The following is a 20,489-nucleotide window of genomic DNA, read 5'->3' as shown; positions in this document are numbered from 1 at the left end:
GCCATTATTAAATTTAAAAGTGTGGAGTAAAAATGTCCAACTATGAAAATTTCCATCTTTGCATTTAATGTCATTACTGATTGACCCACTGTTAGGTGATTTACCTAAGAGCTACCAAGAAGTGGTCTCTGAAAGAATTTTTTCTCAGTTCTGTATTGTCAGAATAGGTGTTTGCTTATGGCTAGGCAGTGAGTGGTTTAATGCTCATAATTCAGATTTAGAGAGGACTTTAGTTTGTAGCAATTCAAGTGAAACATAAGGGTTTAATGGGAGGAGTAACTGTAAATGCTTGATTACATTATATAAAACACCTTAAAACAGTACTTTTTCTGAGTGGTTTGAAAGATGTAGTAAGTTCATTTTATATATTTAGAGAAAGTTAGCTGGACTATTTGTTCTTTCTTCCCATAAAGTACTATTTTTAACTAGAGAAAAATAACATCTTTTTTTAAGCTCCTAAGAGTTACATTGTAACACATTAACGTTTATATTAAAATGACATATAGAAGTTAGTAAATGGATGAGGCACATGTATCTGGGGAATATTAATTTAAATATACTTTGTAATCCTTTTTCTGAGAGCCTCTGGTTCTAAAAACAGCAGTGCTGGGTGATTATTTATTCAGATATTGATTGTCCTGATACAAGTATCCAGACTTTGCTTTTCCATTTATCCTTTGGCTGTTTCCTTGCTCTTTAGCATGGATGAAAATCCAGATGAATCCCTTTACAACCCATTTCCTGATCCATAAAATTTTTGTTAGAGGCTTCAGTAAAATTTTACAAAAGGGGTTTGGATTTATCTGCACATCTTAATTGTTCACATTGTTCTTGTTTGCCTTATCACGCTAAGCAATGGTCATTAGCCCAGGATAATAACTGGATGCATCTAATTAATGTTACTGATAGACTGAAATCATCTACCATTTCATAAATTTTTTATGGAAACTTTAAGAGATACTAACTTTCTTTTACATTTTTGTTTTTTGAGAAAACTAACTGTCCACTGGAAGATTTAGTCATCTTTGGATGCTTTACACAGCAAGTTTGGTTTTCTCTGCGTATGAATGAAGCAGCATTATCAATAAGGTACAGATTTTAGGCATTTAAAACTGATTGTGATCAAAGGGTGAGCAGTGCCTGTTTACTTTGAATACATTCTTATCAGTGTGTAACAGCAGTGCTTATCGACTAGATTTCTTCATGCTGAGAAAATGAAGTTGAAAAAGGTAACTGAGGGTTTACTTCAAGAGTCTGGTCATAGTGATGAATGCTTATGAGAAGATGTGGTTGGCTAAGCAAGTGATGGGCCCAGCTTTTCTCTGAGGGGCCATATAATAGTTAATCTAGTCATTCAGGATCCAAAAGCAAGTCTTAGGTGTTGTGTGAATTGGGAATCCTGGACTGTGCTATCAGATTGGCTTCCAGCACTATCCATACCAGAGGTATGGGGATAAGCTACATTCTGCCAATTCCAGGATCACAGCCAGTCTTCGGCTTTGAGCTAGTGCAGAATAATGATCTTCTTTCCATGAGGGTAGCTGAACTCAAGCAGACAGGTAAGTTAATGGCTACAATTTTAGGGTATGCAGTGAAGGGAAGTTGTTTTTCACAAACCATTTGTCCTCATGGCCCTTGACAATCACTGTCCATGATATTATTTTGATGTGAGGAATAATAACCATTCTTCTTTTCAGTAGTGAGATGGGTGCTAATGGCGTTGTCAGGTTGGTCATTTTTGCAAGCCTTGTTCTCAGGATTATTTATTTCTGAAACTTTGCGTTAATGGCATTGAAGATACCTTTGAAGTAAGAAATCATGTTTATGGGTTTGGATTTTTGATAAACTGGGTTGCTGATTTCTCATGAAGAGTAAAGAACAAGAAATGCCAACTCACATTGACTCTTAGAGCCTGATTATCACTTAGCAGCATATTGGAAGTTTTTTTTCCCTGTAAGTGTGGTAGCTGGTGCAGGGAAGAGGAGGTATTTTAATGGCAATTCTCATGAAGCAGAAGCAGTTGGTGCTGTTGGCCTTTGGCATGGCACTGGCCTCCCAGCTTCCATGTTTAACCCTGTATAGTACATTCTTCACACAGCAGTTAAAATAGTTTTGAGTAAACTGGATGATGTCTTTCATCTGCTTAGAACTTTTAATTGCTTCCCATTGTGTGGAGAATAAAATCCAAGCTTCTTAATGGAGACAGCAGACTTTCTGCCTCTCTCCTTTCATAGTACTCTACTTTCTAGACTTTTTTGTGTGTGCTTTCTAAAATGGCAAGCTCTTTCCTGTCTCAGATCTTTTGTAGTTCCATCCTGTAGTTCACTTCCCCAGATTGTTTGATGGCTGGTTTCTTACCCTCTGGACCAACAGCCCCTGTTTATTTACTCCATGGCTCTAATTTGTTTACTTTCATGAGAGCAGGACATTTAGGTGCTCAACAGATATTTATTAAGTGAAGGGAAGGAGAAAGCAGGGAAGAAGAGAAGCCCTAAGGAATCTGAGCATTTCTGATGGAGTGGGAGCCACCATCAAGGAGGTTCCCATTGGAAAATTGGGGCCTTATAAAGATCGTTGAGGGTTGCAAGGAGAAGGACAAAGGCAAAGCTCTTCCTGAATGGGCAGCTTTCTAATAAGCCTTGTCTCTAACCAGTACTGCCCTTATCCTCCCCTTCACCTGAGAATGTTGGCAGGTCATAGTTCCTGTATGTCAACTTTTGAAAGAAAGGACATATTGGATACATGTTTTTGTCTGCTCAGTACCCCATCTTTTTTAGTAATAACTCCCAACCGAGCATGTAATCCAAGATAGACCCATTGTAGTACCTCACTCCCTTTCCAAGGCAGTGGTTCTCAGGCTTCAGTGTGCATCAGATGCACTTGGAGGACTTGTTCAGGTGGTTCGGCCTCACCCCTGCATCAGGGGGAGGGGGGGCTGATAATTTGCATTTCCAACAAATTCCCTGATATCTAATGCTGATCTGGGGAACCACTGGCCTAAGGGATGGACATTCAAGCCAAGTCAGACTAATCAGAGTCCTTATCTGGGGATTTTTCATACTGGAGGTAGGAAAAGGAGCCCTTTTCTTGTCACAGAGCTGTAAGGACGTGAGGTCTGAACTGCCACGCAGAGAAGTCAGTTCAAGAGAATAAATCTAACACAAAAGCAAAGCCAAGAGATGGAGAAGGCCTGATGGATGCACTAGAGCCATTGATTCAGTCATCCCCTAGGCCAAACTCACCACTGCCTTCCCACAGTATGTGTGGGCCAATACATTTACCTTCTTAATATACTAAGGACTGTGCCAGGCTATTTGTTTAGTTGATTTCTTTTTATTCTCAGCAGCCCTGTGAAGCAGTTGGCATTGGCCCCATTTTATAGAAGAGTAAACTGATTCTCAAAGCAGAATAATTTGAATTCAGTCTGTACTTTTATCCACTATTATCCCATGTAATTAATATAATTTAAAGTTGCTATTTTTAGTAGATCAGGTTTTTCTCTTATGAATTTGCTCACCACCTCTTTTCCATAGATAGTTGTCTGAAAGTCACCTTTAGCCCAAGGGTGACAGATTTCTGGCCCATGGACCACTTTGACCCACAGGTGTGGTATGTTTGGCCAGCCAGCACTCTTAGGTGCTTAAACTTAAAGTTCTAAGAGTGCCTTTAGCATCGTATGCTTCCTAGTTTGTCAGTGTTCCTACCTCTTATTGCCTTACACCAAACCTCTTCTAGCATATGGTTTGGACTCAAGCCTCAGTCCAGGTCTGAGCCTCTGCATCTGTTCACTACCCATCTCTGGAGTAGCTGACTGGAACTCTACCTGTCCAGCTGGGGATTAGATCATGCCTTTTCCTTCAACATCCTGATGATTTTATGAGCAATATGGTTGCTTAAGGATTGCCTTTGTCCAAGATAGACCCTGTCCCTACCTCATGATGCCAAGTGCCACAGGGGAACCGTGCCACACAGGCATATGCTCCATGTACTCCACGCCAGGGATTTCTAGTGTTTGAGTTACCAGCCAGTACCTTTTCCATACTTAACAGTGGCCCAAGAGTCAATGTAAGTCAGATCTGACTTTAAGCTGATAATTTGAAAGCTTGACCAGCAGTTCAGGAAAGCATGAGCTTTAGAGTTCAGCTGCCTGACTTCAAATATTTCTGATGCATAATAGCTGTGTGGTCTTAAGGCAAGTTATTTAACCTATGTCTCAGTTGTCTCATCTGTAAAATGGCAATAATAGCTCCACTTCAAATGTAAAGTACTTAGAATCACAACTGGTAAATAGCACTTAATATTAGCTAGTATTATTCCACCGAGGGCATATGGTATCTGGTGTTATGAAGTGTTTGTTCAGGACATGAAGAAAAACAAAACCATCCTATCCAGTCATCTGTGAGGTGTTAGCTGTGATGTGTCTGATTAAACTTGAACGTCAGCTTTTAGAAGTCCATAGTGACCTTCTGTAATTGCATGTCTTACGAAAGTAAGGGCTGTATTATATTTTGTCACTTGAGAGCTGACTAGACAGTAGAAGCAACTCATAGATTGCTTACTTCGAAATGGATTTTTCAGGTCCCTAAATGAGGCTCCTTGTTTGTGGACTGACTTACCCTGTTGGACAGTGATGAACTTTGTACCAGATTTCCACAGAGCTGTGCTAACCCAAGAAGAAAGGCACTTTCCAACCTTGGAAAGCTGCATCTGAGGGCGAGGGTGAGAAGTTCCCATTTGCTGCTTGGTTTTCAGAATCCAGGCACCTCTCACTTATTACTGAATTAGTGTGATGGTGCTAAGGACATAAGAAAACTGTTAAAAAGACACACTGTTGGGCTTTAAATTTGAAGCAGAGAAGAAGACTGTTGTCCACTCCCTATCATCTTAGAAGAGATAAACTTGGGAGTAACTCCAGAGAAAAGTGTCTTTGGATTTTATTCCCTCATCGAATGATTGCAGCACTCAGCAGGCTGGGGCTTTTTAAAATCCTCCTGATGCTCCCTTCAGTTGCTGGGAATCTCCCACCTGGACCTCAGCCTAGTGTTTGGTTGGCATTGGCCTTTTAGGGTCCTGGCTTTGCTGTCAGGTCGTGGCTTTTTTTTGCTGTGAATGACGACAGCTGTCTTGGAAACACTCCCATTCTGACTTGAGAGATAAGGAATAGGGAATCCTGCCAACATATGGGAGAGCTGATAGGGACCAGCACAGTGCTGGAAGCTACCCTGCCAGTCCAAGGCCTGGGACCAGTGAGAGGCAGAGGTAGCCTTTCTGTTGCCAAGAGCCTAGTCAGAGCATGTTACACAGTTGCTGCTTCCTAACAACTGAGTTCCTCTGTGTGGCACAGGATTCAGACTTTCCCCAAATGAGGATTATTTGCTCTCTGGTTGTCCTGGGAGGAAGGCTAACATCACTTCTGGTAAGCAGCCTGGTGGCACAAGGCTTTGACAAAAGGTAGGAAGGTATATATATCTGTTGCCTCTTTTTGGAGATGAAAGCCCAGAAACAGACAGAATCAGAACTGTTGACAGCAGCAAAGAGCCTTAATCTAGTCCAAATTACTAATTTTTAGAGGGTCCATGACTTTCCCAAGGTCACTCTGAAAGGCAGTAGCAAAACAAGGACTAGAATTCAGGTCTCCTTATTTCTAGGCCAAGACTCTCCTCACCTGATCAGGTGCCTCTCCAGGGCAGATGTGCTGGAAAGGTCTGCAGTGTTAGAGAAGCAGTGACCAGAAACGGCTCAAGACGCAATGAGAAGCCCATGACAGAATTTTCACCTTCAGAGGCCTCTGCACAAGGATATGGTGGTGTCAGACACCCAGCATTTTCACCTTCACATACATTTTTTGTTTGTTTTTGGCCACGCCACTCGGCTTGCGGGATCTTAGTTCCCCCACCAGGGACTGAACCTGGGCCACGGCAGTAAAAGCGCTGAGTCCTAACCACTGGACCACCAGGGAACTCCCTCACATACATGTTTTTGATGGACTAACTCAAGCTGCAGGTAGGAATAAAGGAGACAGAACTCATAGCCAGACTGCAGCCAGAGGTAAAGGTGACAGAGGCTAATTAATGAAGCCCAGCAGGAAATAGCAACAACTAGGAAACCATCCTGGCATAAAAATTTAAAAATAAAAGCACCTAAGATGAACATTGAGATGAAAGTGTTTTGCAAACGGCAGTTTTGCGAATTATATGTTTGGTATCCTGTGACCGGCACTGCTTTTATACTGTAATAGGTAGCATTCTAATATGTGAGGGAGGACAACAGGCCACCTTCATTCAGCAGCCTGGCTCTAGTTCACCCCTTTCACCTGCCCTGCCCAACAACCTGGAAGTAGGCTGGGCTCCCAGCATTCAGGCTGTGGAGGAGAGAGAGCTTGCAAAGGACTTGCCCTCTGTGGAAAGCACTCTTTTGTCTAGTTCTAACAAAATAAATGAGTCTTCCTTTCATAGCATTTCTGCTATGCCAGTACAGTAAGTGCAAAAGAGGACCTTGGATGAGGGTTTTCGGCTTTGTTTTCCTAATGAGAATATGCTTTACCTAAAACCCATAACTTCATTCAGCATCAACCACAGGAAGCTTGGTTGTATATTAATAGATTAAACCACCTAGCTTCTGGCAAATGCTCAGAAGTGTTTGCTAAATACAGCAGGCTGGAAGACTGGAAAAGTTGTCTTGTGGTTCTTCCTTTACAGAAGCTGCATTCAGTGTTGTTTGAGGAATCACATTTTCACAGATGAATATTTTTACCAGGAAAATGGTTAAGTTGAAGTATGCTGTTGTTAGATTGTGAATGGTAAAACTTGGTGTTTGTTGGTCACTGAACTTGAGTCCTCACTTTAACAGTCCCACTGGGTGCAAATTCAGATGCTTTTAGGCGCCAGAAAGATTATAAGTGTTGAAAAGAGCCTCTACTCAGCTCCAACTGATTGTTGCCTTGTGGGAATGAGGCCCAATATTGCCAGATTATTAAAATAAGATGCCAGAAACCAGATTTATTTGTGAAATCTCCCCATTTTAAAATGTTAGTAACTTATTCTAAAAATTTTAAAACATTATGTTGGCTAAATAAAACATGCCTGAGCCATATGACTTCTGATTCAAACGTTCTGCCCAGCCTAAGAATTCAAGCAACAACATATTTTACTGAAATAGATGTTGCATGATCTCTTAAAGTGTATAAGTTTTATTACTTAAATATATCTTTTCTCTTAACTGAAAAATCTGAAACACACAAACAGGCCAAGAATAACCATTCTGTTTCTAAGAAAAACGCTGTCGGTAAATAAGTGTACCTCGAAGGGAAATACAGAAGATTTTTATGTTTCATAAATCATTCCCAGTGGTTTCAATTTGTCATATAGCAGACTGGTGTCTGAGAAACTTTACCTGCCAAACTTCTTGGCTTTGGCACAGAAAGGGCCACAGGGCTCCCCCTTCCTTCAGGCCTCGGTATCGCTATTCCTTAGTGGCGAAGATTGATTTTTTTTTTTTTTCCTACAGATGGACTCAAAATTATCTCACTAAAAAGACGTGTTTGATTTTTTTTAAATTGGAAAGTTGTTACAAAGGGAGTGTAAGAAGGAAGGTAGTGGGAGTGTGTGAAACCTCTATGTCCAACCCCCAGAAACCTCAAAGCCTGCAGTGCAGATCCTCCTTTGGGTCCTTCCAGCCCTGGAAGCTGAGACCTCGCTGAAGTCTGAAAAGCACTTTGGCCCTTGGCATCATAGATTTGCCTCCACATCAGTAGGGGTTAAAACAGTGATTTACAGGTGGTTGGTTGGTAGTTTTTTCCAAAGCCAACTTTGATCCCATCAATGTATTTCTAAGGAAAATGTAAACTGTTTATACATTCTCTTAAACATCACAGTGAAAAACAAGTACCCGTATATGTGATAGGGCAGGCAGAGGGCTCCGGCAGCTCTGTCCTTGGCAAAGGCCCTTGGCCACACTGGTGAAAACGCCAGCTTCGCTTCTGCACAGATACCTGTGTCGTGTCATCGCACTGGAGCACTGGTGGGCTCCAACGGCAGGGCAGGGGGAGGGGATCTTTTTGAAATGTTTCCAGGAGCTCTGTCCAGCTGACTCTGTCTTCCAGCCTGGGAGTGCTGCACAAAACTACAAGGGCATTGATGAGACCATGGATCTGTTGCCATTCTCTAGGGAAGACTTGGCTTGGAGTGTGGCTGCCTGGATTCGAAAATGTGTCCTTGATTCCATGGAATAATTCTTATAATTTTGCCTGGAAGAAGCCAGAGAATCAGACACATGAGGCTGCTCCAGGAAGTGCTTTTCCTTTAGTCTGAACTGTGGGAGCCCACTAGCCAAGCAATATTTTTAGAGGCTTAGATCCCTACCTCTGTCTAAAGAAAGAGTTGGGCCCTGATGACTAATAGGGATTACCTGTTACCATGCCCTCTGGTGCTACTCTTGGTCCTGTTTTTGGGTCCCTGAGCTTGAAGGAGTGGTTTCAAGAGGTAGATCCAAGGGCTGGAAGGCAGGAGACCTGCATCTTCACACCAGCCCTGCAGCTGGCTTGTGGTGTGACCCTCAGTCCCTGATGCTGGGATATCAATTCCTCATTGGTAAATTGAGGAAGAGGCCTCCCCTATGCCAGGTGAGAGCTGGGTTCCCCAGGGACATGGGCCCAGCCTCTGGGCTGCCTATACTGCCTCTGCCAGCACCCTCCTCCCTCACTGCTGCCTGGCCTCTTCTGCCCATACCCTGCACCCCATGGGGAACAAAGGACAGACCAAGGGCAATCATGCCTTACTTGGCAGTTTCCAAGAGTTTGACAGCCTCTTCATTTCTGCCTTGCTCCATAAACAGCAGGGCCAGCTCCAGCAGGGCATTTGGGATCAAGTAGTGGTCATATTTAATCCTCTTTTCACTGCAGGACAGAGGAAAACATGGCTTACAGGCTCTGCTCTTGAGACATCCTTCAGGCACGTCCTTCAGACTCCTCCTGAGCCTCTCCCCAATGGCAGGATCCAACTCATGGTCTTGTGGGGTTTTCTGATCTGAATTCCAATTTGGGAGGGTTCCCACTACCTAGCCCTAGAAAGGCTTAAGATCCACAGCAAAGCCTTCCAGTCCTCTGCACCTGGGGCCCCAAGTCCCTGACAACCTATGGCTCATGTCATGTCCTTAGTTAGCCCACCCCCACCTCAGTCCCCAACCCCCCCTTTATTTCATCTGCAACCTTTTCCCTCTACAACCTCACCCAGGCAGGGAAGGACCTGACCACTGTCACCCAACCTCAGGTGTCTTTCCTGTGTCCAGGCATTTGCACATGCTCTACCTACTCCACTTAAAACTCCTCCTTCCTTGCTTTCTCTGCCTGGTAAACTTCCCAATTTAAGTGGCATCCCTGGAAAGCCTTTCCTGGTATCTAGCATTATTAGGTTTAGGTCCCTCCTCCTGGCACCTGCTGTCCTTGCTTTCCTCTAGCACAGCCCTCACCATACCAGATTGAGTTGCCTGTAGCTGTCTGTCTCTCTAACATCTGCACTCCCCAAGGGCAGAGTTGATAAATTACAAACTCCAGGGGGCACCATTCACACGAAACTCATTGCGGATGGTCTCCTGTAGTTGGGCAATCTGGTGGCCCTAGAGGACAACGTGGGAATGATCTGTGCCCAGCAAGGGTCCTGGCACAGGATAGACACTAGTACATGTGGAGCGAGTAGGGGTAGTCCAGAGTCAGGCACTGTGCATGTGTGCATGAGGAAAGAGAAGCCCAGAAAATGCTGCCCTGGAGCCATGGGCCCAGCAGTAGGCCATCTGGAGCAGGAGTGGCCACAGAGGCACTTACTTGGCAGAGATGCTCCTGAAATTCTCCTCGGCCTCCTGGACACGGCCCAGATATTTCAGACACAGGCCTTTCAGCAGCTTCACCAAGCACTCATCATCCACTGAGTACTCATTCTCTGAGAATAGGGGAGTGAGGGAAGACGACAGGTTTGTTCATTTTTTCAGCAGTTACTCATGGAGCCCCTACTCTGTGCTGGGGCCTGGGGAGACAGAGGCGGCTCACACATGGTCCCCATCCTCAGGGAGCTCACATCTGGGGAGGAAAGACAGATACTGAGACGATGACAATACAGTGATACCAGGACTGATTGAAGGAAGCCCGGGGGTTGTGGGAGCCCAGAAGAGGCCCTGACCCTACCTGGGGGACAAGGGACAGCTTCTTGGAGGAGCTGCCACTGAAGCTCAGTCTGGAAAGGCAAAGGACAATTACCAGGGTAGAGAAGTGAGGAAGGACATTTTTGGTAGAGGGAATCTTCAACTGTAAAGACCTGTGGTCTGACCCAGCCTGGCAGGTTCAAGGGCCTGGGGGTAGTCACCTGGGCCCTTTTCCAGCAACTCTTCAGTCTTGGTGATAATCTCAAGTATCCCGTCTGTGAGTTCCGGCTGCTTCCCAATCACAGCGTAGCCATTCCAAATGTACATCATTTCCTGGGGGCAGGGGAGCAAGTCAGTCCCAGCTTTCCTCCCCAGTGGGGCCTCAAGTTTCCCCATCTGTAAAATGGGTAGCTCAGATCAGAGGATCACTAAAGGCCCTTCTAACTCTAGAAGTCTCAGCCCAGCCTTTGAAGCTGTGGACTTGAGGGAGTTATGGGGAGTCTTATCTCTTACTTACTATTGAGATCTCCCCTTACCCCAGTGAGAATTTAAGATGGGCCCATATTCTCACTCTTCTGCTCATAGCTGCTGATAGTTTTCAGTTACTTTTCTGCTCATGGCTTCCTGGGGCACTACTCTGCTCTCTCCCAATCTCTCTGTGCCCACACTCTTCCCATTCTTTGAGGACCAGGTCATGCCCCACACTCTCCAGGGACTCCTCCTCCTTGCTCCAGCTAATAGGGCCTCCTATATTGGAGGAACCATAATTTACTTAAGCACTTCAGGAGCTTAAGACCATGTTACCTTCTCTCCTATTTCGCCAAGGCACTGAGCGTGAGTATCCATCTATGAAACATACCTGATGCCTTTTTTTGCCTTAACTGCCAGGAAGTTCAGAATACTAAATTAAATTTTCATTCTAGTAATTCTGTTAGCTTAGATTAGCATTTCCTAAACTATCAAACCAGGCAATGGATGTGAAAGTGACTTGTATACATAAAGTTCTAGAAAGACTTTTGTTATGGCTTTTGTTATGTTCCAGGGAGGGATTTTAAGTTTAGACAAGGTTTTATCAAGTTGTTATATGGTCTCAAGTTAGCAAGTGTTCCATTAAAAGATTGTTCTGTGGCCAAATAAGTTAGGGAAAAACTGCATCTTCAGGCTTCTCCTTGGAGACCTGCCATGCAGATTAGCATATAAAGGCTCCAAGAAGATCTACGGTATATAAACTTTGTTTAGGCCAGTCTTTCCCAAATGTATTTAATCACAGAAATCATTTTATGCACAAATAGCATTTTTCAGATTATAGTTTTGGAAATTCTCCCCTAAATTTCTCATATAGTTGCTTCCCCTGCCCCCATTTGATAATTGCTTTGTTGTATATTTTAACCTGTAAAATAGCTCAGATTTTATTTAAAGATATTCAGGATACGAGCTCTAAATAAATTCTACATAAATATTGAACTTTTTGATTTCTAAAGTGTTTAACATGTTTTATCAGCCGATTCTCAAAACTGCCCTATGAAATGGGCAAGGAATATATTATTATTTACATTAAGGGAAAGGGGGCCCTACACAGGGTCACACAATTAGTGAATAGCAGAGCCAGGTCTCTGAAGCAGCACCCTTTCTACCTTTCTGGCTGCCTTATTATTTGAATAACAAGGACTCTTAACAAACTAGAAACTTCTCTGATGCCTGCTCAAATCATGCATGGAATTAGCATCAAAACCATGGTTCAGAATATGGGCTCTGGAACCAGACTACCTGGGTTCAAATTCTGGCTAACAACTCACTAGCTATGGGACTTGGACAAGTTATTTCATTTTTCTACTTACATCTTATCTACTTAGTAGATATTTTATCTTCCTCCTTATCTATTAGGCCTTATTATCCCCTTCTGTAAAATGGAGATGCCACCAGCACGTACTAAGAGGGTTGTTGTGAGGATCAAATGAGGCCATAGGCAATGGGTATAAGGAGCCTTGAACACAGCAAGTGCCCAGTAACAGTGCCAGCAATTGCTGTTATTTCAGAGTTGACTGTAATATAACATGGTCCCAGCCTCAGAAAATCTTGGTCCAGTGAGGGCGGGACAGTGTAAACAACAGTTCTAATCGTGTGACAAGACAGAAACAGCGTGGAAACACAAACAGCCAAGGGATGCCGCTGCCTGGGGACAGGGGTGTGGGGCTGTCTCGGGGGGCTGCTCTTTCTGCCTTGAGGTGCCTGCAGCCGACTCACCTGTCTCTCCACCCCCATCCCTAGTAGACCAGTGCTTTCTCAGAGGTTGAGGCAGGCTCCAGCTCATCTGTGTCCCCCACCCAGTACCAGGTGAATTGTGAAATCCTCTCCAGGCCCCTGAGGCATGAGGTCTTCTTACCTCATCCACTTCCCCCGGGACCAGTGGCTATATCCCTGGCTCTCAGCTCATCCCCACAATCCCAAACTGGAGTTCAGAGCCAGTCAAGACCCTCCTACCCACCAGAGCAGGGATGGGCAATGACATAGGTTTGGGGGAGAGGTAGCGTCTGGACTTCCGGATGGCAAACTTCTCTGTGGGTAGAGATTTCCCAGCAATCTTGAGTTTCAGGCCCGGCACAGCTCTGTGGAAGAGATGAGGAGGGTGGGGAGAGGGCGAGAAAGTGCTAGAAAGGACAGAGTCCCCAGCCTCTGCTTGGACCCTCACTGGGCCTCAGTTTCCCCATCTATATGATGAGAGTGTTGGACTCATAGCCTGTGGCTATGGCCTTATTTCACAGGCCCTGCCCCAAGACCCGAGCACTTCCTAGGGCTAGGCAAGGGGCTCCTCCGAAGAAGCAGCAGCGGGCAGAGGTGAGAATGTACACAAACCCCCCAGGCCTGCTCTGCCTTTTAGTTGTCCCTCTCCACTCCTAGCCCCCATTTCCTAAGGGCCCAGTGGAAGTCTGACCCTACTTTCACAGAGGAGATTAAAACTCATAAAGGGAAGGACCTGCCCAAGACCACACAGCACAAACCTTTCATTAACTTTGGCCACGTGAGTTGTGGCCTCCTCAGCTGTTCCCAAGGGTACGGTAAAATGTGGTATGCAGCTGGGCAAGCCTCCACATCTGGGGCCTCACCCACCCAGCTCCGCCTTACCCTCGATCCCTGCCATAATCATGGGGGTATGGCTGTGACCTTCAGAACCTGAGCTGTCCAGGCCCAGCAAACAGCTGGACCTAGTTGTGAGGTCCCCCGCCAAACACCTCCCCTGCTTATTCACTGTGGAACATCCCTGGGCCTGCTTTCTCATCCCTAAAATGGAGACAATGATATGAAAGGGAGAAGTTGTTACCCCCAAATATGCTTCTTAGGCATAAAGATTATTTTAGGCTGATTATTTTTAAGAAACAGCAGACACACAAAAAGCTCTGAAAACCTAGTAGAAGTTACCGTTTTGTACGAGACATTTACATTTATAAGGGAAATCTCCATTTGTAAGATTATCTCTCTCTGTACCAAGAAGAGGAGGATAACTAAATCTCTAGAAACTTATCAGTGGAGAAGGCAGAGACTTAAATCTGCGTAACAACCACATACCCTCTTTTACCTGAAAACCTCCCACAACTGGCTCCCTATGCCCCCAAATCTTTTGTCCTTTAGCTGGAGATGGCACTTAAGGTAATGGCTCGGGCCATTTCAGAGAGTTAACTCAGTTTTCCTGAGTCTCTCCCATGTATACAGGAGTTATTAAACTTCAGTTTGCTTTTCTCCTGTTAATCTTATTATGAGGGTCTCAGCCAAGAACCTAGAAGGATGGAGAAAAAATTACTCTTCCTCCCCCACAGATTCTTATCCTCACAGATCTTCTAGAAGAGTTACATAAGATTGAGACACAAAGTTACTCAGTAAATGATAAACACTCTGTGACTGTGACAGCCCAGGAAGCTGGGGTTACCTAGCATGTTGCATGTTGGGGCCAACCCTCACCGTGACTGGAGGAAAGCCCTAGGCTCCATCCTCAGCCTGCCATGGCTGAGGCCCTGCTCTAGGCCCTTTGCAGAAGGCAAACACAGTAGTGCAGATAAGAATAAAAACAGCCGCCATTTATTGGCTCCAGGCCCTACCCCAGGCTCTTTAAATCTGTTCTCTTTGATTCGCAGAACAACACTGCAGAGGGCAGAGGTGGTTATTCCCATTTTACAGATCCTGAAATTGTCCAAGGTGACACAGCTAACAAATGGCAGAGGCTAGATTTTATCCTGTTTATGTGATTCCAACTCTGCTTTTCTGAGTGGGTCAGGTTAACTCAGCAGAAGGAACCTCTCTGGACCTCAGTGTCCACATCTGTCCTACGCTCCAGGTGAAAGAGGTTCAGTGGAAAGAATGTTGACAAAACCACTTTTGTGAAAGAAAACCTCTGAATGGATTCAAAGGGCTCTCACCAGCGGCAGCAGGAGGCCCCCGGCTATGGGAGGGAAGGACAGGCACGTGGGGTGAGTGTGGGGGAGTGTCAGGGAGACGACAACTCCACCACCTCCCTCAGCTCAGGCTGGCTGTGGGCAGGGCCTATGACGGGTTGCAACGGTCGGACCCACCTGAACAGCTCCACTTCGTCATCCCCGAACGGCTTGTAGTCCTCCTTCCCAAACATGCTGAGGTAGGCGGCCTTCATGTAGATGTAAGTGGCCTGTGTGAGGCAGAGCAACAGTCAGGTGTGAGCAGCCTGCCCTCCAATCGCAGTCCTGAACTGGCACCAGTACCTTACTGGAACCTCACTATGGCCCAGCATAGTAGCTGACATTATATTATCCCCAAGCCCTAGGGGAGAAACTGGGCGAGGAAGCCGAAGCAGCTTGAGGGTTTGAGCTAGGAGTTAAATCCACGATGGGCCATGTCTAAGCACTCTCCACTCTGAAGTAGCAGGGCAGACTCAAGCAACTAGAGGATGCACGGGGTGGTGCTGAGGATACGATGGAGACACAAAGACGGGGCAGCACGGGCTGCAGGGAAGCAGCCACTTCAGACTGGGCCCTTGAACGCCAATGGGAAGATTCACAGAGACAGAAAAAGGACCTTCCAGGCAAGGGGAACAGCCTGATCAAAGCCAGGGAGGGCAGAGATGTGTGTACGTAGGATACAAATCACTAGCATAAAGCATGGGATGTATACAAGAAGAGGTGTGAGGCCAGAAGAATAAACAGGGCCCTGGGTCAGGGCTCAGCTCAGGGCCCCTTGGTGAAACTGCCTTGCTGTGTGCCAGGCACTCTACATATATCACCTCACTTGATCCCAAAGACAATGCCAGAAAGGAATCTGTACCCCACCTCTACTTCCTGGGACAGCAGAGCTGCTAGGAGCAGAGCTGGGAGTGACCCCAGGTTTGTGTGGCTTCAAGGGTCTGCCCACTGGATCCACAGCTGCCACAACCACCCCCCCCACCCCCTCACCCCTCACCCCCCACCCCCGGCCAAAGATCCATCCCCGAAAGCCGCTCCCCTTTGCCTGAAGTCCAGTGCCAGGGGAGTCTGGCTCTGTGCTGCCCACCAGTGGCCAAGTCTTGAACCACAGCTCCTGCCACCTGGGGCAGCTACCCAGCAAACAAGTGTAGCGGGTGGAGGAGGAAACGGAGCAGGACATCCTGGAGTCTAGTCTTAGGAGAGAGAAGGTGGGAAGCAACCTCCACCTGGGAGCCCCACCCATGCTGAAGCCCAGGGCTACTCCCAGTTCCAATCTGCCCTCAGCACCGCAGTCTGCCCTTCACAACATGAGGAAAAGCTGGTCTTTGTGGGGTGTGCTGAGAAGAAGCTCCCCTCTGTGAAATCTGTTCCCCATCCCATCTGTAACCTCCCAGTGTCATCTGTGCCTTCTCCCTCTCCCCGGCCCTGGTAGTGAGCCACCAAGCCCTCATGATTTTACCTCCCATATAGCTCCAAAATCCCACTGGCCTTGCCCTAGCCCTCACCTCAATTATTGCACCAGCCTCCACAGCATCTCCCTGCTCCGGGCCACCAGGGATGTCTTTCTGCTGTCCTAGTTCACATGGTTTCCTAACTGATCTCCTGCTCCCCTCCTGGCCCTGCAAGCCATTTTCCACACCACCTGCCACTCTGACCTTTTAGAAGCAGATCACATCAGTCCCTCCTAGACATCGTCTCACGGTATCCCATCACACTTAGGAGAACATCCAAATGCCCTGTCATGGCCTGTGAGACCCTGTGCGGTCCGCCCCATTTCCTCTCCAGTTCCCCTCCACTGTTGCCCCCTCACTCGTATCACTCTAGCCACACTGGCCTCCGGGCTGCTTCCAGAACACATCAACTCATGGCTTCAGCTTCCTCCCCCTCTTGCCCTAATATCTACCAACGCCCTCTGCCTGGACCGTTCTTCACGGAGATGTCCACATGGCTTGCTCCTTCACTTCATTCTGGTGTCTTCTCATAAAGACCTCCCCTGACCACACTGTTCATCACGCCCTGCACCCATACCTTACCCGATTTTTCTTCATCGCACTTGCTGGAACCTGACGTTATCTTACACTGTACATCATCTATTTGTGTGTTTCTTGTCTCTCTCTCTTCCCACTAGAACGTGAGCCTTGAGGGGATCTTTGCTTGGTTCACTTGTGTATGTCCTGCCCTAGAACAGGACCCCGGCATGTGAGCGTGCCCAGCGACTGCAGGAGGGATTTCTTAAAAGCACAAATCTAAGCCACAAGCATGGGCTCCCCCACTGTCAGACTGAAGCCCAAACAGCCACTCAGGGCCCTTGTGACCTGCTTTTCTGGCTCCTCCTCTTCTGGCCACTCTTCCCCATCACTCCTGGAACTCACCTCAGGCCTTTGCCTGTGCTGTCCCTCTGCCTGGGGTGCCATTGACCTTTCTCTGCCAGGCTCGTCTGCTGGCTTCCTCTAAGAGCCTTCTCCTACTCCCCCGGGACAGCGCACCCTCACTGAGTCCACAGGAATTAGGATGGACGCAGTGACCTAGAGTTGTGAGGCCCATGGACATCCAAGTTACCAGGGGATGTGACGGGGCCACACTGGTGGAAAACTGCAGCCACCTTCCCTGATGGGACAGAGTTATCTGTTTGCCTATTGAGTGCACATATTTATTTTGCTGGATTATTCTACCAGGCTCTGTGATATCACAGTCCTTGTCCTCAAGAAGCTTACAGCGAGTGGCTTAGAGGGGCACGGTCCCTCCACAGTCCCTCTGCACTCCCACCCACAAACCCTACGCCCCTGCAGTTCTCTCGGTTTGGGGAGAGAACTTCCACTTTCTCCCCTCTGCCACCCTAATTCCTCCTCCTTCAAGGTTCAGTTCAGACATCTCCTTTTCCAGAAGCCTTCCTTGTCCCCTTGGCTGGGCTGCCCAGGGATGCCTCTGAGCTCCCCTCAGATTCCCCCGTTACAGCACTGAGCACACAGTTGTCACCATCTGGTTTCTGGTCACCCAAGCTGCGAGTACTGCGGGAAACGTGACGGGCCCAAAGGGACGACTCGGCATAGTACAGGCAGGGAAGAATGCTGAGCAGAGGGATCGGCACGTATGGCAGTGGCCACAGGCCAACTTCCTAGAGCTGGAAGTTGGTGGACTCCGGTGGCCAAGTGCTGGAGATTAGGGATGAATGAAGCCCCAGAACTCGGGGTGCCACAACCCCTATTTTCACAGGAAACCCTTCTGAGGAAAGTGTTGCAGAGAAAGAGGGGCTGACCTCCCCAAAGTCACAGAGCTGGAGACTGAGCCAACTCAGGAAGCCAGACTCCCTGACACCTGGAGGCCTCGTCCTCCCTCTGCTCCTCACAGCAGCTGTGTGGCCCAGCAAAGTCGCACACCCTCTCTAAGCCTCAGTGCCCCTCCTGGGCCTGACGGAGATAACGCCTGGGCACACAGAGCTCCGTGAAAGCCCACTCCTCCTGCGGGCCCCACCTGCCCACACCCAGAGAGCTCCCTTTCAGCTTGGGCCCCAAGTAGGGGGACTGAAAAGGGACTTTCATGCAGGGGTGGGGGAGAGATGAGAAATAGGGATTTAAGGTCACTGAGACACAAGTGCTATGGATTTGACACTACCAGATGCTCTGTGAAGATCTAGATGACTCTAAGACCCTTGGTTCGGAAATCTGTGCTATGGTTACTATGATGATAATGCCTGATACTTATTTCATCACTTACCATGATGTTAAAAGCTATAAGATGCTGCGCTGAGCATCTGTTTTGTTTCGTTTTGCCTACATGGCATCTCTTTAATGCCCACCCCCATCCACACTTATTCTGGGGCATCACCTCATTTTTCTTCTGGGGAACCACCCATCTCCTACTCCCAATCCATGAGGGGTCCTCCCACCCCTGTTTCCAGGCATTGACTTGTGATCTATGCCAGACCAATGAGGCTCTATCCAGGGACTCTGGTTGAAACCAAAGGGAAGATGTGAGTTAGGGGCAGGCAGCCCATAGCCACCCTGCTGGCAAATGGAGGGAACCTGCCTGTACGACAAAGATGTCATAGAGGAGAGCACAGTCCCAGGTGGAAAAAACAAGCCCAGACGACATAATATGAATTCCTGAATTCAGCCCTACCTGAAGTCAGGTGTGCCTAGAATTTTCGGTTATATGAACCAATGAGCCTTTTATGTTTACACCCGCATAGTCAGGTACTATGTCCACTAGCTCCATGTGACTTTTTACATTTAAGTTAGTTAAAATGGAATAAAATTGAAGACATCCAGTTTCGCAATTGCAGTAGGCACATTTCGAGTGCTCGGTGTGCACGTATGGCTAGGGGCTACCACATTGGACAGTGCAGAAATAGAGCATTTCCGGGACTTCCCTGGCGGCGCAGTGGTTAAGAATCCGCCTGCCAATGCAGGGGACATGGGTTCGAGCCCTGGTCTGGGAAGATCCCACATGCCGCGGAGCAACTAAGCCCGTGCACCACAACTACTGAGCCTGCGTGCCACAACTACTGAGCCCACATGCCACAACTACTGAAGCCCGCGCACCTAGAGCCCATGCTCCGCAACAAGAGAAGCCCGCACACCGCAAAGAAGAGTAGCCCCCGCTCGCCGCAGCTAGAGAAAGACCACGCATAGCAACGAAGACCCAACGCAGCCAAAAATAAATTAATAAATTAATTTAAAAAAAAGAAATAGAGCATTTCCACGGTAATGGAAAGTTCTGTTGGGCGACACTCATACAGACCATGTGAGTCACAACACACTTCTGTCCCTTGTGACTAAAAATCTCGACACACTCTAGTTCTAAAGGTCATCTGTTCCTCATGGTCTTTAGTTTTTTCCAACCCTGAGGCCTAGTAGAATTTGTGGTTTTGGTTAAATTCCAGCTGAGACATCTGCGTTCAGTTAGGGGTTTGGCCCTTGCTCTGGGGGCTCATGGCCAGTGTGGGTTGGCCTGGTCCCCCCGTGCCCCCAGCACATGGTGTCAGCCCACCTTGGACCAGGAGTTCTCCTTGCTGAGCAGGTCTGCGTAGAAGTAGGCCATCTTCCACTGGCCCTTGTAGGTGAAGCACCACATCAGCTCCCAGTAGCACATGTGGTGGAACTGCTTCCAGTGCTGCTGGGCCTCGCAGCACTCCTCGAACCGCCGGATGGCCTGTGGGCACCTGCCGGTCAGCCTCGGCGGGCATCCCCTGGCCTGCCCCCGCCCCGCTCTCTGCACCCTCTGTCCCCGCCCAGCTCCACAGTAGCCCCAGCCTCCTGCCGTGCACAGCGTCCCAGCCCTGTGCCAGGCTCGGGGAGGGGGCGAGGGGCAGCATCGGGGAGACAGGAGTTGTGGCCTCCAGTCCTGGTTCTACTGCCTAAGTCTTACACGACCTTGGGCCCAGTTACTGCCCCTCCTGGGGACTCTGGTCTTGCAGCTCAAAATGAAAGGGTGGGACAGAGCTATAATAGAGGGATAACAGGCAGTGGAAAGTGCTAATCTTAAAGTGATATAATAATAACGTCTATGCCTCAGAGCAAATTCCAAAGGTTCCAGAAGCCCCCACGAAGTGACCTGGACCTGGGGCATCTGTCCTGCTGCCTGAGGAACCACAGCCAGGACCAGCGGGAGACGCCAGAACTCCAGGTCACGGAGTCCGTCCTGGGCCTTGGTTTAATGCTGGGGATTCTGCCCGGACCGTGACCCGCCCCTCTCTCACCTCTTCGACGGCTCCCTCCCACCTACAGAGCCCAGACTCCTTAGCCAGACCCTCAAGGTGCCCGCTTCAGCCCCTGGCACCAGGTTCCAGCCTGTCACCCTGCCCTGGACAGCGGGTCTTCCCACCTCTCTGCCTTACTCAAGGATGCGGTAGCCCTCCATCTCCCGTTCAAATCCTACTCACCACAAGTGCCAACTCCTCCCTCGTCTTCCCAGACTGCCTCAGTTGGAAGTGCC

At 47.7% G+C, this 20,489-nt stretch overlaps 1 protein-coding gene across 10 annotated transcripts in view; it reads right to left on the bottom strand.

Annotated features, from left to right (window-relative positions):
* Nucleotides 1-7,169: 7,169 nt before the first annotated feature.
* Nucleotides 7,170-20,489, bottom strand: part of TTC39A (tetratricopeptide repeat domain 39A) — a 52,051-nt gene continuing 38,731 nt past the window's right edge. For 6 of the 10 annotated variants that reach the window (XM_089922890.1, XM_022575656.3, XM_022575657.3 and 3 more), the window contains 7 exons: nucleotides 19,545-19,706; nucleotides 14,694-14,785; nucleotides 12,617-12,737; nucleotides 10,353-10,464; nucleotides 9,818-9,932; nucleotides 8,777-8,893; nucleotides 7,170-8,245 (listed from right to left, as the gene is read on the bottom strand). In XM_089922890.1, the coding sequence (XP_089779016.1) occupies nucleotides 8,122-8,245; nucleotides 8,777-8,893; nucleotides 9,818-9,932; nucleotides 10,353-10,464; nucleotides 12,617-12,737; nucleotides 14,694-14,785; nucleotides 19,545-19,706 (843 nt within the window). In that variant the 3' untranslated portion in view covers nucleotides 7,170-8,121. Of the gene's footprint in view, nucleotides 8,246-8,776; nucleotides 8,894-9,817; nucleotides 10,224-10,352; nucleotides 10,465-12,616; nucleotides 12,738-14,693; nucleotides 14,786-19,544; nucleotides 19,707-20,489 lie in introns of those variants that run through there. The other 4 variants (XM_089922908.1, XM_022575660.3, XM_089922923.1 and 1 more) reach the window with 4 other exon arrangements.

Source organism: Delphinapterus leucas, chromosome 1 (genome assembly GCF_059928025.1).
Source record: "Delphinapterus leucas isolate spDelLeu-1000000601 "Yukka" chromosome 1, BTC_Dleu_Yukka2, whole genome shotgun sequence".
In the NCBI taxonomy this organism is placed as follows: domain Eukaryota; kingdom Metazoa; phylum Chordata; class Mammalia; order Artiodactyla; family Monodontidae; genus Delphinapterus; species Delphinapterus leucas.
This window is presented reverse-complemented; position numbering and strand designations above follow the sequence as displayed.